General features: G+C 50.5%; 2 protein-coding genes across 4 annotated transcripts in view; one reads left to right on the forward strand and one right to left on the reverse strand.

The window, feature by feature from the left end:
- Positions 1–14,976, reverse strand: part of znf608 (zinc finger protein 608) — a 55,882-nt gene that overhangs the window by 38,364 nt on the left and 2,542 nt on the right. The window contains exons 2-3 of one of the 2 annotated variants that reach the window (XM_086205699.1): positions 2,554–2,697; positions 6–2,020 (exon numbers count right to left, since the gene is read on the reverse strand). The exons of the other annotated variant lie outside the window; for it this stretch is intronic. Of the exons in view, the coding sequence (XP_086061825.1) occupies positions 6–908 (903 nt within the window). The 5' untranslated portion in view covers positions 909–2,020; positions 2,554–2,697. The remainder of the gene's footprint in view (positions 1–5; positions 2,021–2,553; positions 2,698–14,976) is intronic. 2 annotated transcript variants of the gene reach the window in all.
- gramd2b (GRAM domain containing 2B) lies at positions 898–14,670 on the forward strand. Of its 2 annotated transcripts, none has more exons than XM_086205712.1 (14): positions 898–1,993; positions 7,464–7,586; positions 7,828–7,915; positions 9,803–9,872; positions 10,104–10,207; positions 10,974–11,069; positions 11,247–11,318; positions 11,639–11,728; positions 11,813–11,924; positions 12,342–12,473; positions 12,644–12,719; positions 12,809–12,913; positions 13,156–13,240; positions 13,832–14,670. In XM_086205712.1, exons 1-14 carry the CDS (start codon positions 1,944–1,946, stop codon positions 13,871–13,873), a joined length of 1,245 nt encoding a protein of 414 aa, XP_086061838.1. In that variant the 5' UTR covers positions 898–1,943; the 3' UTR covers positions 13,874–14,670. The 2 variants fall into 2 exon arrangements, with proteins under 2 accessions (XP_086061838.1, XP_086061837.1); XM_086205711.1 differs by lacking the exon at positions 898–1,993 and adding an exon at positions 6,180–6,336.

Consider the following 14,976-nt stretch of genomic DNA (forward strand, 5'->3'; position numbering starts at 1 on the left):
CTTACCCTCTCGGCTCCTCGGTGCTTCTTGGCGACCGGCGTGTCGTCGTGCTGCCGCCGGACAACAACCGCGCCTCCACAGTCCAGCGCGCTTCTGTCGCCAATGCTGTTGTTGTTGTTGTTGTTGTTGTTGTTGTTGTTGATGCTCGTGCTGTCTCCCGCGGTCCTGGAGTCCGCCGCGGCGCACAGGCAGAGCTCGGAACCGTCGCGGCAGGGGAGATGCTCGGGCAGGGCGGAGGAGAGGAAGCCGGAGGGAGGAGGAGGAGGCGAGCCATCGCCGGGCTTCTCCTTCCTGGACCGGCCGGGAGCGGCAGGAGGAGCGGCGGCGGCGTCCCTCTCCCGGTCCCGCTCCCTCTTCCAGCCCCGGATCACATTCTTCCCCTTCCTCTCCTCCTTGCCTTTGGCGCATGTGGCGGCGGGGGAGGCCGCGGTCACGTCGGTGATGCAGTTATTGTTGTTATTGCTGTTTCCGCTCCCGCCGCCGCCGCCGTCCGCGTCTCTGCCGGCGGCTGAAATCATCTCCAGACCTTCTCCACCGACGCGGCGCCCTTGAGCCTCCCGACGCTGCTGCTGCTGCTGCCGCTTCCCTACCGCGCCGCACACCGCAGCCGCTGAGTGGTCCTCCTCCGCCGCCGCCGCCCCCGGTGCCCCTCGCCCTTCCCGGACGGCTCGGCTGCGTTTAAAAGCGGATCTCCTCTGCTCCGACCCGCCGCCGACAGGTGCCCGGGTCTGGAGCGAGGGCAGGGCCGCGTGGCTGTCGGCTGAGCCAACAGCGCTGGAGGAGCTGATGGAGGAGGAGGAGGAAGACGAGGAGGAGGAGGAGGAGGAGGAGGAGGTGTGGTTGGGTGACAGCTCCCCGCAGTCCGTCAGCAGCCCTCCATCCTCCACAGCTCTCAGGAAACGGTTCATCTCCTCCTTTCCTTGTCTTCTTTGTCGATCTCCGCCGCGATCAGCATTCAAGTCATCGCCAGCCGCAGTGTGGCGGACAGCACCGAGCGCGCGTGTCACAGACTGCTGGACCGGACCGGTCCCGGTGCTTCACCACACCGGAGAAGGAGCACCGGGAGGTCAGCGGAGGTCTCCTGTGCGGCTCCGGTTCAGCAGCAGCGGCTGTAGCGACACCAGACACGCGTACCCCCCCGTTACCATCGGGGTTCTAGAACCAGAGGGTTCCATTAATGCTCGAGAACAGGACCACGATGAGAAACACAGAATCTGGAGGCACGAATATGAAAGTGATTCTTGTAGCGTCTGGAGCGGCCACAAGGCGGCACCACAGCCGCCATGACGCCGGTGGGAGGCGCCTTTCTCGGAGTCTGAATCCTCTTTTGACCTGCCAGATGAAGAGTGAGTGACACCGACTCCAGCTGCTCGAGGGGAACAGGAGGGAGGAGAACGAGTCTCAGTCTTCGTCTTTCTGTTCATGAATCAAGAAAACCACCCACAACCAGAGAGACTGGAGCTGTCGACGCATCTCCTGAGTGGACCTCAGACACCAGAACAGCAGGGCCTCCTCCCGGTCTCAGCCAGCAGGCTACGGGAGGAGCTCCACTCCTCAGAACCCCTCAGACCGGGACCCCACTATCCTATACCAAACTCACCCAACACAAGTGTTTACCTTCCTTTCAGTCCACTGGTCAATCACTGACCAGAGCTGATAACAGATTAGGGGCAGGAAGTGGAGGAGGAAGGTTCAGACGCAACGTTCCAAACGAGAGAGAGACAGACGGACAGAGAGGCTGAACAGCCAATGACTGACAGTAATGTCGGCAGGTTGGAGGAGGGGTGACCAACCTGTGCAAGAGTTCACCAACTATAGAAGATGGACGTGAGGGAGGTTCGTTCACAGCTGTAAAGAAGGACAACACAGTCTGATGCACCCGCGAGAGTCAGGACGACGTTCTCTGGTTCCGGTGACACATTCCACCCACAGGGAAGGAGAACATGATTGCCAGAACCCCCGCTGCCCCGTGCAACACGGCAGGACATGCCCGGTAGGACAAGTCCGATGTTGTTTGAATCTGAAATTAAAGACAAACAGGTGGATGTTTGGCTTCTGCACTCAAAGTGTATCACTGGCAATGCAGAGGCACATTAACCCTGCATTCTGTCTGACAGGCCAATCACTGATCGCTCGCAGGCGTCCGACCAACATGAGTTCATGACAAGTGACTCGTGCTCATTGGGTCGGTCAAACTAGACTAGAAATGTTTGCTGGCTTCGTTTACAGGTTTCAGTTTAAGCGTGAATGTTCCTCTTCAGGTTCACTTTATGTAACATAATCATGTGACCTCTGACACGTTCAGTTCTGCAACGGTTTGGCTGGATAATGCTGCTGTTTCACCACAGAGACACTAGGTGGTGTACTGAGTTTGTGTACTTGCTGCATTGGCAGTAAGTCAGCCAGTAGTTTTGTGGTTTGAACTACTAAATGTTGAACGGTTTCAGTTACTGAAATAAATAAAGATCAAACCAAGCGAAGAGCTGAGACCAGAGCAGCAGACGGTTGGAGGCAGTCCCTGGAGTGCAGCACAAGAAGAGACATCTGACACACCTGAGACCATCAGCTGGAATACACGGTGTTCGAAGCTGCAGTCACTGGTCAATGAGAGTATGGAGCGCTTCGGTTCTCACGCCGCAGCCAGGGCTGTCTGGGAGGGCTGGTCGACGATTCTTCATTTGTGGACCACGCAGTCCTCTAGACATGAACAATGCAAGAAAGCGCACAGAATGGTGCAAACATAAGGTTTAAAAAGATCACCTGACAGTTTCAGAGGTCATGTGACAGTTGTTTCCACCTGGATGTGGCTGGGAGACACCACTAGCATCAGCTACCGTGAGCATCCCGGGTCTCCCCCGGCCCAATCACGGCCATCCTTGATTCGCCATCACACTTGCAGGAAACGACTGATGAATACTTTTGTGGGATCATTAGCATAGAGCTGCAGATAACGTACATGCTTGTAATGTCAGGTGTTTGCTCTCACGTCACCTGACGAACCAGCGCTTCCTTTGTTGGACCGCAGGTAACAGCCCAGCGTGAACTCTTGGCTGCACCCCGACAGGACAGCCTGGTGACTGCCAGGTCACTGTGTCACATCTTCACAAACACACTGGGGGCTGCAGTTGATTGGGTTTGTTTGAGTTTCAAAGGGCATCTGCGGTGTTGACACACCAACAGGTGGGGCTCTCCCAGCCGCCGTAAACCCCACGCACCCTGACCGGCCAGCAAGAGTACAACATCTCAGTCTTAAGCTTGGTTTATGCGTCTGCGTCCATGCAGTCATTGAAGTTCTGCGTTGAGGGAATGTGTTGCTCTGCAATTCACCGCCAAGCCGCTGGGGGGGTGTGGCTGTGTCCTTGTATGGTTTCAGGGGGCTCGTCGGATTCCTTGGTGGTCGTATTTGCGTACCTCCTCGATAACCCTTTCTTCGGCTTGGTCCATTTACACGTGTAGCTCTCACCACAGAAATGTTAAAAATGGCGGTCCTGAACCGGAAATGACATTCTGAGCGGACCAATCACAGCCCTTGACCTTCACGTCATGTCGATCCGACGCGAAGTCAGGATTTTTTGGAGGTGCACGTCAGGCTATGGTGTAGGGTCCGTGTAGGGGTCTGCGTCGACGGCGTGGGTACAGCGTCGCTGCGACGCAGAAGCATAAACCAGACTTAAGCAAACAGCCGACGTCTCCCTGCGTCTGCTGGCTCCGCCCAACGACTGCAGGATGAAGACCAGGCCTTTGATGAGCGGCTAAACCGGGTTTGCTTTTCAAGCTGGACTTTGTCAGGCGTCCACAGACGAGGGGAGCGACGCAGAAAACGTGTCCATCGATAACGTTGACATTTTTGTTCCTTTGCTCGTTAGAACTGAAGCTGCTGAGTTTCACTGAAGCGCCAGTCCAACATAAGGGGAGGTGCACGATAGGCTCAAGTACGAAAATACCATTTTAAATTAAATACGAAAGACCGACTTTGACTCAGATCACCACAAAAATGACATGATTTTCGTCGAAAGAGGTTTTCAACGAAAATCAGAATGACGTGCAAAAAAAAAATGAAGATTACTTATCGTTTCACAATTTCTTTTCCAAGTAGTCCCAACCCCAGTTCAAATGAAGGTTTCGACTTGGTTTTTAGTGCAAGGACGTAAAGGCCTCTTGACGACGGCCCTCCCACCAACAGCCACGTTCCTGGCAGCTTTGTCCTGTCAAGAGAAACTCCAAAACAGGTTGGTGGCTGGGAACTACAGCCCACTGACCCAGGGAACGCTTTGAGATCTCTGCTGTGGCGTAGTGACTACAGCCACCAGGGGGCATCCGTCCCTTCCATGCAAACGCTCTTCCAGAGCAGTTAAAGCATCGTCCTGACAACAGTCTCTCTATAAAAAAGCTAATCACATTCTTAAGATTCAGTTTGTATCAAAAGTTCTTGAATATCGCCAGATAATTTTCATGATTTGAACCCATAAAGTCAAGTATTGCTGCTGTTGCAGTTTTGTTGGATGCAAACGTAACTTCAAGGTTACGGAGTCCTTGAAGGAAGCATGGTGGTGACATGAATGGAGCGAATCATCAGGGTACTTCCTCCAACACGGCCTAGACCCCAACCATGTTTTATGACTGCACCATCTCCTCCCCGCCACAACAGCTTGTTGTTTTGCACACTTGGATGTGATTCAGCGTACATTTATCAGATCCTGGGAGTCATTTAAAGGCAGCGAACAAGTGAATTCCTGATTTATGCATGCTTCAGGGTACCGTTCCTCCTTCAGTGACACACACATCCTGACGGTCTTGTGATTATGGCTGCGTGGCTGTGACCAGCTGACCAGGTCCTCTGGCTTCCAGCTCCATCAGCCGGTTCCTCCTGCCAGCACCAAACATTTTGAGTGTTAAGTAGAAAGTAATAGAGAAACTGAGAGAAAGCGGCGACCATCACAACATGGAGGTGAAAGGTCACAGTGGCCCAGTGACCTCGATCTCAGGCAGCTCACGTTACACATGCCTTTGGTTCCCCATCCTCGCAGTACTACTGCAAGTACTCACAAAAGTAGCAACAGAAAATAAAACTAATGGGATGACACATTTTCAGGGACCAGAGCTCACGGCCGCTCACTGACTCGGTCCACTGGAAGGGTCTGACCAACAGTTGCTGACTTTTACAATGAGACTGGCAGACGAAGCGCTCAGGCCTCAGTTTCCTTTGACCAAACTCCTCCTTCAGGTGACTGAAAAAGAAAACTACAACTTCTTTTTACCAAACTTTGTGTGTTGAACTGATGCAACGCTTCAGAGTCCAAACAGAGGACAAACATGATGCACAACTATATTTTTCTGAGGAGGGAAAACGGACGGGTCTTTCACCGAGCTGGGAGACGCATTACATGGGAGGGTTTCATATGAAATAGAGATGCTTGTATTTTGATATTAGAACAGGGGAGTGTCAGATATTTGAATTAACTGGCTGTTAATAGAAAAGGTGTGATGGTAAAATAGTACCTGAGGTCATTTGTGGGTTGAATTGAAGTTTATTGTTCTGTAAATCTTGTTTGCAGCACTTTCCTTCTCATATTTTGTCCGTTTACCTCAAGCATGTGAAGCAATCAAGTGAGCCACACACCATGTGACCTATTTAATCTGTAATCTGCCCTCATTGCATTTGTGACAAATATCAACGATTGACAAGTCTGAATTCACAGACGGCCGATGTGGGTTGAATTCAACTGAAATCTGGTAAAAACAGCGTGAACCATTTCTTTTCAAATATTTCTACCGGCCAAACGACTCTGACCCTCAGTATGGCTGCTGGCGTATCGGCTGTCTCGCCTCCATTAATCCGTCAGACACGTCGACAAAGGGAACCTGATCAGATTTCATTTCTGTGGAGGGAAACACATGAAAAAAGGAAGAGAGTTGTGTTGCGGTTCCACCTAAACCAGAACACGGAACTCAAATCTCCCGAATGTCTCCATCTGACTGGCAGACAGAATGAGATTTGAAAGTAAGCAGCAAGAAAAAGAAGAGTACACATGAGTGTCCAAACAAAGCTGGGTTAAATGTCACTGATCAAAGGTTTGAACGCACACACGCTGCAGCATCCCGCAGTCCGATTGGCTGTGACATGTGAGTACCGATGGACACGCCCACAGGCAGGTGAGGGAGCTCAGGCTGCAGGGTCAGTTGAGCTCTCCACTCCCGCAGCAGCAGACCGACGGGCCAGCAGGCGTTTGTTGGTACGGACACAATGACAGAACAGTGTGTGACCCAGCAGACGCCGCAGGACGACGGCAGGAGGATCAGCAGAGGGACGGCCAGGCATGACGACAGGGACACGCTGTGAGTTTACAACTGGACACAGGTTTCTCTGAAGCTCCGCCAGGCTTCAGCCGATGGTCCAGTCACTGTCGGTTGGACGCTGAGCTGCAGCAGAGGAATCAAACTCACAAGGCTTTGACAAGACGAGAGGTCGAAGCAAGTAAAACCTGAACAAATGTTCAAATTAGACAGACGTCCTTTCAGGGACTGACAGAAATTGGTGGAAAGACATTTTTAGCATTATTAAAATGCTAAGTTTTAAGTTAGCAGCATAGCATCTGGTTGAGTTGGTACACTCACCAAGGAGCTCATGATTTTACACTGAACTTGAAAAAAAGAAAACCTGTTGAAAACAGATTTCCACCAAACTTGGTGGAGGGGCGGAGCTTGGGCCAAGGAAGAGTCCAGTGGGCAGATGTATGCCAGCTGCCCACTGTTTTGTGGCCCCCCAGCAAGAAGGTTGTGGGTGGAGCCCCGGCTGCAGCACGGGGTCTTTCTGTGTGAGTCTCCATGTTCTCCCTGTTCCTGCTGGGTTCTCTCTGGTACTCCAGCTTCCTCCACAGTCCAAAGACATCAAGAGGGACCAGGTTAATCCAGACTCTAAATTGACTGTAGGCGTGGCTGGGAGAGCCAATGGTTGTCTGTCTCTATGTGTTGGCCCTGCCATGGACTGGTGACCTGTCCAGGGGGAAGGCTGCTGGGATAGGCTCCACCCCCACCACCCTCAACAGGAGAAGAGGGAGAAAGTGAATGAATGAATGGATGGATGGATGGATGAGTCATAGTGCCATCTGGTGGCAACAGGAAATGATACGGCTTTTTTTACACGTTGATATCCTCGTCCAAGTGGGTCGACCATAAAGCCCTATGTGGTCAGAACCACCTTCATACCAAACTCTCAACTTTGGCATCCGTCATCGTTTCCGTGGCGTTGTCATGTAACGCCACGCTGCAGCTGCCAGTCAGCGACTGTGTCCGGTTTCCAAATCAGCCATAAACCATCTTGAAACAGCCACAACCATCACGACACGCAGTTTTCACCAGGCGTATTTCCGCCCCATCTGCTGGTTCCTCTTGGGCGTTCATGACTATGAAAGTAGAGCACTGATGTCTCCATTTTCATGCTGGTTTCTTGATCTCGTTTGCAGTTCCGACGTGGAGAACGCGGCCGATGAGCCTCCGAGATATGCGAGGATGGTCAGCGAGCCTCTGCAGGCCGTCGATCCCGAGCAGCACGAGCTCGCCGGCAGGAGGAAACCGGCGTTGGTCCGGTCCGTAATCAGACTGATGACTGAATTACTTAGAGATTATTACCTTTTTGTGACGTCACAAAAAAGTTCAAAGTTGATTAGGACGGTGTAAATTAAACACCAGCAAAAAGACCCATGATAGCTTAGTGCTACATAATTACATATCAAGGTCTAAAAATACTTTAGTATGAATCCAGAAGCCATGTTTTTTTAATTCCAGGCTGTTGGCAATGCTCTAAACGTCGCTGGTTGGTGTCTGCAGGTCAAAGACCTTCGACCACTCGCTGCTGACTCAGGTCCAGACAGACCCTGACACCAAGATCGAGAGGAAGAAGTCCCACTACAGCCAGGTGAGGCTCCCTTCCATGCCCTCCTGACAGAGGAAGACTCCTATCCAAACGAGCACTGAGTCGGTTCAGTGTTCATTCTGTCAACCATTTTTCTATTTCATGTTAGTCTTGAGAACTCAAGGTATTTTAGTCGAGTTTTAGTCAAAACATTTTAGTCTATTTTTTATTTCAGACTCTGAAATAAAATGCTTGCTTGTAGGACTAGTTGAACCAACCAGTGTACACAGATGCGTGCTAGTTAGCTAACCAGAATACTTGGATGGTTGAGGGTTGGATGCCTTTTCAGGTTGGTCGTATTTTCCAGGCGATTTTTTATTTCCCGTCAAAACTCGGCATTGGGTTTTTTTTTTTATCCGAGTCTACATGTAGAAAATGGGACCAAATGTCCTGACGCTTCTTCCTCCCTAGCATGGTTGCAGCTCTCACATCGTCCGTGTTCTTGCATGCAGTTTTGTTTTGAAGCTGCAGGAGCGCAGCAAGACGACATAGAAGAACCGCTGGCACAAACAAATACCAGCTGGACGTTTCCTCTTGTGTAGTGGATGAAAACGAGGAGGGAGTTTTTGTTTAGTTTTTACATTTAATTTTATTTCAAGCGTCTCTGAGTACCCTGAAAAGCGCTCTATAAATAAAATCTATTATTATTATTTCATGCCAAACATTTTAGTCTTGTTTTTGTTCATCAACATGAAGGCACATTAACACAGTTTTAGTCAGTGTTTTTAGAACATTGGTGCGGTCACGTCTTCATCATGAAAAAAGGGGTCTGACGAACATCTTTCATCTCGTCTGACTAAATAAACGCTAAGTAGGGTTAATAATAGAGAATCAGTGGTTATACTGCAGGATACACAAGCTCCCCTCACTTGAAAGGTGATTCTCAGTGTTTGTGCAGCAGAGGCCTCATATTTCAACACCACACAAACTGGATCCTGATTGGCTCCAGGATGCTGGTGTGTCAGCTGTAATCGTCCTCATCCTCACCAAGGCTAGTTAGCATAGCACAGTGGTTGGTAGTGGGTGGGAAGTGTTAGCATCAGCTAGCTTAGGTCCAGGCTAGTTAGCATAGCACAATGGTTGGTAGTGGGTGGGAAGTGTTAGCATCAGCTAGATCAGGTCCAGGCTAGTTAGCTTAGCCCAATGGCTGGTAGTGGGTGGGAAGTGTTAGCATCAGCCAGCTCAGGTCCAGGCTAGTTAGCTTAGCCCAATGGCTGATAGTGGGTGGGAAGTGTTAGCATCAGCTAGCTCGGGTCCAGGCTAGTTAGCTTAGCCCAATGGCTGGTAGTGGGTGGGAAGTGTTAGCATCAGCTAGCTCAGGTCCAGGATGCTGGTGTGTCCAGCAGGGACCCTCCTCCTCATCATCATCATCAGTAGCAGCAGTCGCTCTTCTAGTCCTCAACAAACCTTTGGTTCTGCTGACCCAAGTTCCAATGGAGCTTTGGAGGTGCTGCGTCAAATCACTGCGCCCAGTCAGGAAAGTAGTTCCGGCTACGTGTCTGATTCTACCACTACAATGTCTCCTCATGTTAAACTGGTGTTCATCACCAAGGTTACACACAACCCTCCTGATATTAATGCAGGCAGAGAGGCAGCTACGCTAACACTTCCCACCCACTACCAGTCATTGTGCTAAGCTAACTAGCCTGGGTCTCAACTCTCTCGAGGAGGGTCTCTAACTTCCTGTCTGTCTCTGGAGACGATGGACAGTAAAGGCACTTTTACTAAAAGATGACGTGTTACTTTAAAGATTTGTTAAGACACTAACTTATCTTGATGGTGTTTAGGTTGAAATGGTATTGATACAACGCATAAAACAGCATTTTCACACACATGAAGGTTGCCTGTGTCAGTGTGTGGTAATTGTGTGTGTGTGTGTGTGTGTTTCAGCTTTCTAAGAGCAACTGCCAATACCATAAAATATTCAAGGAGATCAGCAAAGAGGAACAGCTCAGACAGAGTAAGTCTCCAATGATCACAACTCTCCGTTCCACCTGAAACACAGGAGGACACGCTAGAAGAAACCTGATCCTTCAATATGACCACGTGTCCTGAACGTAGCTGCTCCAGTCAGCCTGTAAACCGCTACTGCTAAGAGAACCGAGTCCAAATGTGCCTTAAGTTGTTCACAGTCGTTTGAGGACTTGGTTTGTCACCTCTGCTCATTGACCAGATCGCACCTGTTTGTCAGGTTACACCTGTGCCCTTCAGAAAGACATCCTCTACCAGGGACGAATGTTCGTGTCTGACCACTGGATCTGCTTCCACTCCAAAGTGTTTGGCAAAGACACCAAGGTGACACACGCTGCCTTCCTCTCCTGGCTGAGATACTGGGCTCACAGCTGCTCTGCAAAAACTCTACAAGTTCCAGTTTGAAGAGTTTTTCACAACTTGCGTCCTGATGAAATTGAAACATTGGGTTTGCTGTCTCTTCACTCCAGTTTGATTTCACAGGGCACAAATTTAAGCGGCCAAATAAAAACAAGATTTTCAGAGCTGGAAGGAGCTCACGAAAGTCAGTGATTGGTCTAAAGTGTAGCACTGGAACATGTCAGCTCCTGGACCCGCACGTCCAGCCAACATGTGACGTCAGCAGAGATCCAGGTCAATCGTTATTCTGTCATGTGACCTGCTTACAACTGCAGAGCGCAGCCATCCCACAATCCTCTCCGTTTCAGTTCGTTTCCTGCCTCTCTAAGGTCAAGCTGTTTTCTTACTGCAACCCAACCACACGAGAGAGAGAGAGGCTGTTTGACCACTGTCACAGCACCCAACAGGAACTTCTCTCAGCGGGCAGGAGTTTGGCGACAGCAGGCGGAGGATTCTGGAGGAAAGGCTCTACCAGAGCCGTCAGACACCGTCCACATAATAATAATAATAATAATAATAATAATAATAATAATAATAATAATAATGTTCCTTGATAATGCCTGACCGAGCTTTGACTGAATCTTTTTGCGTGACTCCAGATCTTTGTTGAGGTTTCAAAGCTGCACTGACAATGTGACCACGAGCGTAAACGCAGGGCTGACCTGTTCCTCCTGGTGTTTGTCCATCCCAGATCGCCATCCCAGTGATATCTGTCACCCACATCAAGAAGACCAAAACCGCCCTCTTGGTACCAAACGCTCTGGTGATCGCCACCGCCAATGACCGGGTGAGACAGCGTGAACCACTGCTTCCTTTTGGAAGGTGTAAACCCCAGTGCGTCTTCAAAAAGCACCAGTTTGTGTGTTGTGTGATGAAGCTGACGGCCCTACATTCATGGGTCATCCAGGGCCGTCACTATGGCAACCTTTGCTGTGAAGAGTAACTGTGGTTGTTGTCGTTACAGTACGTGTTCGTGTCCTTCCTGTCCAGAGACAACACATACAAGTTCCTGATGTCCATCTGTCTCCACCTGGAGGTATCGCACTCCAACACAGAACCTGCTCCTGTGTCACGGCTACAGCTACAGAACAATGAGTTAAAGTCAACGCTGCCTTCATTACTCCCAGGAAGTTAGATCATCGTTTCTACTTTGAGAATCTGTGTGTGTGTGTGTGTGTTTCCACTATTGTTTGGCCAATACTGGGAGTCAGTTCATCGAGGTGAACAGTAGGGGTCTCAACACTTCCAGGCCGGTGTCAATAACCAGAGCAGAGGACAGAGCAACGTCCCCTGATGGGATGATGACTGTTGCCAAGCAACAGGTTAATCACATTCTTATTTTGTGTGTATGTAAAGGAGAAGAGCCCATGCAACAGCCCCATCCCATCGTCAGCTGAAAACAGCTTCAGGGGTCAGAGGTCACCTCACTCGCCGCGCTTCCCTCTGGTCAGTGATCATGTCGTGAACCTCTCGATGACATGCTGCCAGGCGACGGTCCGTCATGGCTGATGCTTGTTTACGTCCCTGCAGAGTTTTCCTGGTGATTTCAGCGATTTGGACGGAGCGGTGAGACAGAGGAGGCACGAGATGGAGGAGAGCAGCAGCTCCGACTCACAGACCCCCGACTACGAGAAGATCGCAGGTATCACCGCCAGCCAATCAGCCGCACTGAGGCAGTCACATGACGCAGAGCCTTCACAATGTTCCTGCTGAGATGAAAATAAAACTTCACAACAGAAGCAAAGATGCAACGTTTTAGGTTTGCTGAGTTGAGCTGGAATGTCTTCAAGCTACACTACTTGATCCATGATGGCGTTGAGAAAAGCCTCAGGATACATTCGCTGGTCCTGTTCAAGTTAGCAGAGGCTTCACTGAAGTGAGAGCGCGTTCGTCCTGGTGGAACCTCAGTCACCTGGTGGAACCTCAGTCACCTGGTGGAACCTCAGTCACCTGGTGGCGATGAGCTGACAAGCATCAGCAGATCCCCAGGAGAACAGAGACGTTCCAAACACCAGCCTGTAGATCACCTGACAAACCCTTCATCTCTCCTCGGCTGCAGGGTTCCCTGTTCCTCCGTTCCTGGACGTGTTGAAGCACACCACCAGCTCAGCACCTCCTGAACATCCAGACCATCAACACAAAGCCAAGAACCAGAACCAGCAGAACCCGGACCAGAAGCAGCTCGACTGTGGTATCACGACTCTGCTGTCTAAACTATAAAGGCTTCACATCCTGGTTTTACAAGCCAGTCGTCTGTAACCGTCACAAAGCAGATCAGGACTGATTCACTGATCAGTGATCAGATCAGATTCTGATCAGATTCTGATCAGTGATTCTGATGAGTCATGTTTTGGTTTCCAGGCCCAGAAGTTGTGATTGACAGCCGTAACCTGAAAGCAGTTTCCCTCAACACTCTCCTCTACGTCTACCTCCTCCTGTGAGTGAGCAATCGTCCATTCATCCGTCACAGTTTATATTTCACTGATACTGCTCCCTTCCTCTGTCTGTGTGTGTGTGTGTGTTCAGAGTGTGTGTCCTGGTGTTGTCCTCCTGTTATCTGGCTTTTAAAATCATCTCGCTGGAACAGAAGCTCACGGCGCTCAGCTCTGTCAGCGACCTCGTCCACCAGGAGTGAGTTCAAACAAGAATCTTGTCATTTTTACAAATACAATCGTCGTATCGCTCGCTCATGGATGCTGGGATCGTTTATAGATCGATGGCTGAGAACATATTTGAAAAAACAAAAGTCATTGGTAAGTAGTTAAACACGCGCGGCTCTGCAGGCGGCGGGGGGGAGGGGATTCTGGACTGAATGTCTTGATTCAGGTTGCAGGATGTTTAAGAACTGGTCTCAGTGCTGTGTTTTGTCCCAGAAGCGGCCTCCTGCGAGAGGGCGCCGACGTGAACGTGGACCTCTTCTCTGAACTGTTGACCATCAACCTGATGAAGCTGGAGAAGGTCAGTGGCACTGATGCCCCCCCCCCCCTTCCCTCTGCGACGCCTCTGCAGGAGCACGTGACACCAGCAACATGGCTGGATGCTGGGGGACAAGTTCCCCAACACAAAGTGAAACCGGACGCCTGTTGCTGTGAAACATTTATAGCCAGCGATCCGTCCACCGAGACGTCGGCGTAAGAGGAGCAACAGCCCGACACGCCGACGTCTGCCTGTGAGACAGGATAATAAAACAAGCCTCAGGCCCGACATCGTGTTGCTCCCCAACATGAATTTAAGAGATTTAACCCTTCAGTTTTCACGGCTCCTGCTCGGCTCTCTAAGCTCCAGCCTGACGGAGACGAGCAGCTGCTGCAAACATCAGGCAGTAAAAACCTTCATGATCCACTAGACGAACTTTGCAAGGACACAGATTCTAAGTTCTACCGAGCCTCCATTTCAAAAGAGGTTTGACATCAGCAGAAACTGGTCCCACCAAAGAGATCGAGGGTGGAGTTCTCCACCGGCTGCACTTGTAAAATGGGAGGAGATGTTTGTTGTGACACTGACTGCCTTCCTACACACAGCAGTTAATGAAACCACGTGTTCCTTCAGGTGCAGAAGAACCTGAAGAGACTGCTGGACGAAGCGACCTGATGGTACTGGAGACCAGGAGATCGTCTGAAGCTCTGTATGATGAATATATGAAGTACTTTATACTGTATCAACGGGAAGAATTCTTACAACACTTCAAGTATCCGTTATTCCAGAAGTTGATCGGGTCTGATGCGCCTCCAGGATGGTGAGGTCAGCGATCGCACCCTCGTGTTTGTTACAATGTTAGAGGAACCGTCACTTCTTTCCACGACATCAACGCTGTTGAAGCTTGTTTTCTGAATCCGTGTCTGGTCAGCTGCCGTTAGTGTTGCTGGTTTATGATTCGTTTTGTCGCAGCTCGAATGTAAATGTAGCCATCGTGTTAAAAAAAAAAAAAAAAATCCTGAAATAATTGATCTTGAGCTGAAAACTGGAAGTGACCATAAATCTGGACATTAGCGAACGTGTTCAACTAAAGTGAGTACCTCACCACTGACTGGAGGCCAGCCCGTCACCAACATTTTACACTGAAACTGATGTTTTGGGGAGATTTGGAATAAATGAGCTGAGGAGGAGCAGAGTGATCTGTACAGTTGAAGGATCTAAAGAGCTACGACATGTGAGCGGCCCAGCAAAATGGAAAGAGTACTTTCATATTTTACTCAAATGTTTCATGTAGTACTGCCCCTGTATTTACTATCAGAGTAGTGACAGTTTTTGGACCTGGTCATGTCTGTTTCGAGTATATTTAGACATAAAGCTTTGGTCCAGCTCTTCTGCATCCATCTTCACGTGAGCTGAATCAGTCAACACATTTCTGTCAGACAGAAGTCCAGACCTGGACGCTGGGTTTAGCTGAGCCTGAGGCTGAGCCTGGGGCTGAGCGTGGGGCTGAGCCTGAGCCTGGTGCTGAGCCCGGTGCTGAGCCTGGTGCTGAGCGTGGGGCTGAGCCTGAGCCTGGTGCTGAGCGTGGGGCTGAGCGTGGGGCTGAGCCTGAGCCTGGTGCTGAGCCCGGTGCTGAGCGTGGGCCTGAGGCTGAGCCTGGTGCTGAGCGTGGGGCTGCGCCCGGTGCTGAGCGTGGGCCTGAGGCTGAGCCTGGTGCTGAGCCCGGTGCAGAGCCTGGTGCTGAGCGTGGGGCTGAGCCTGAGCCTGGTGCTGAGCGT

The sequence above is a fragment of the Aulostomus chinensis genome, chromosome 6 (assembly GCF_037954235.1).
Source record: "Aulostomus chinensis isolate RoL2024-O1b breed Wild chromosome 6, RoL_Achi_v1.0, whole genome shotgun sequence".
Taxonomy (NCBI): Eukaryota; Metazoa; Chordata; class Actinopteri; order Syngnathiformes; family Aulostomidae; genus Aulostomus; species Aulostomus chinensis.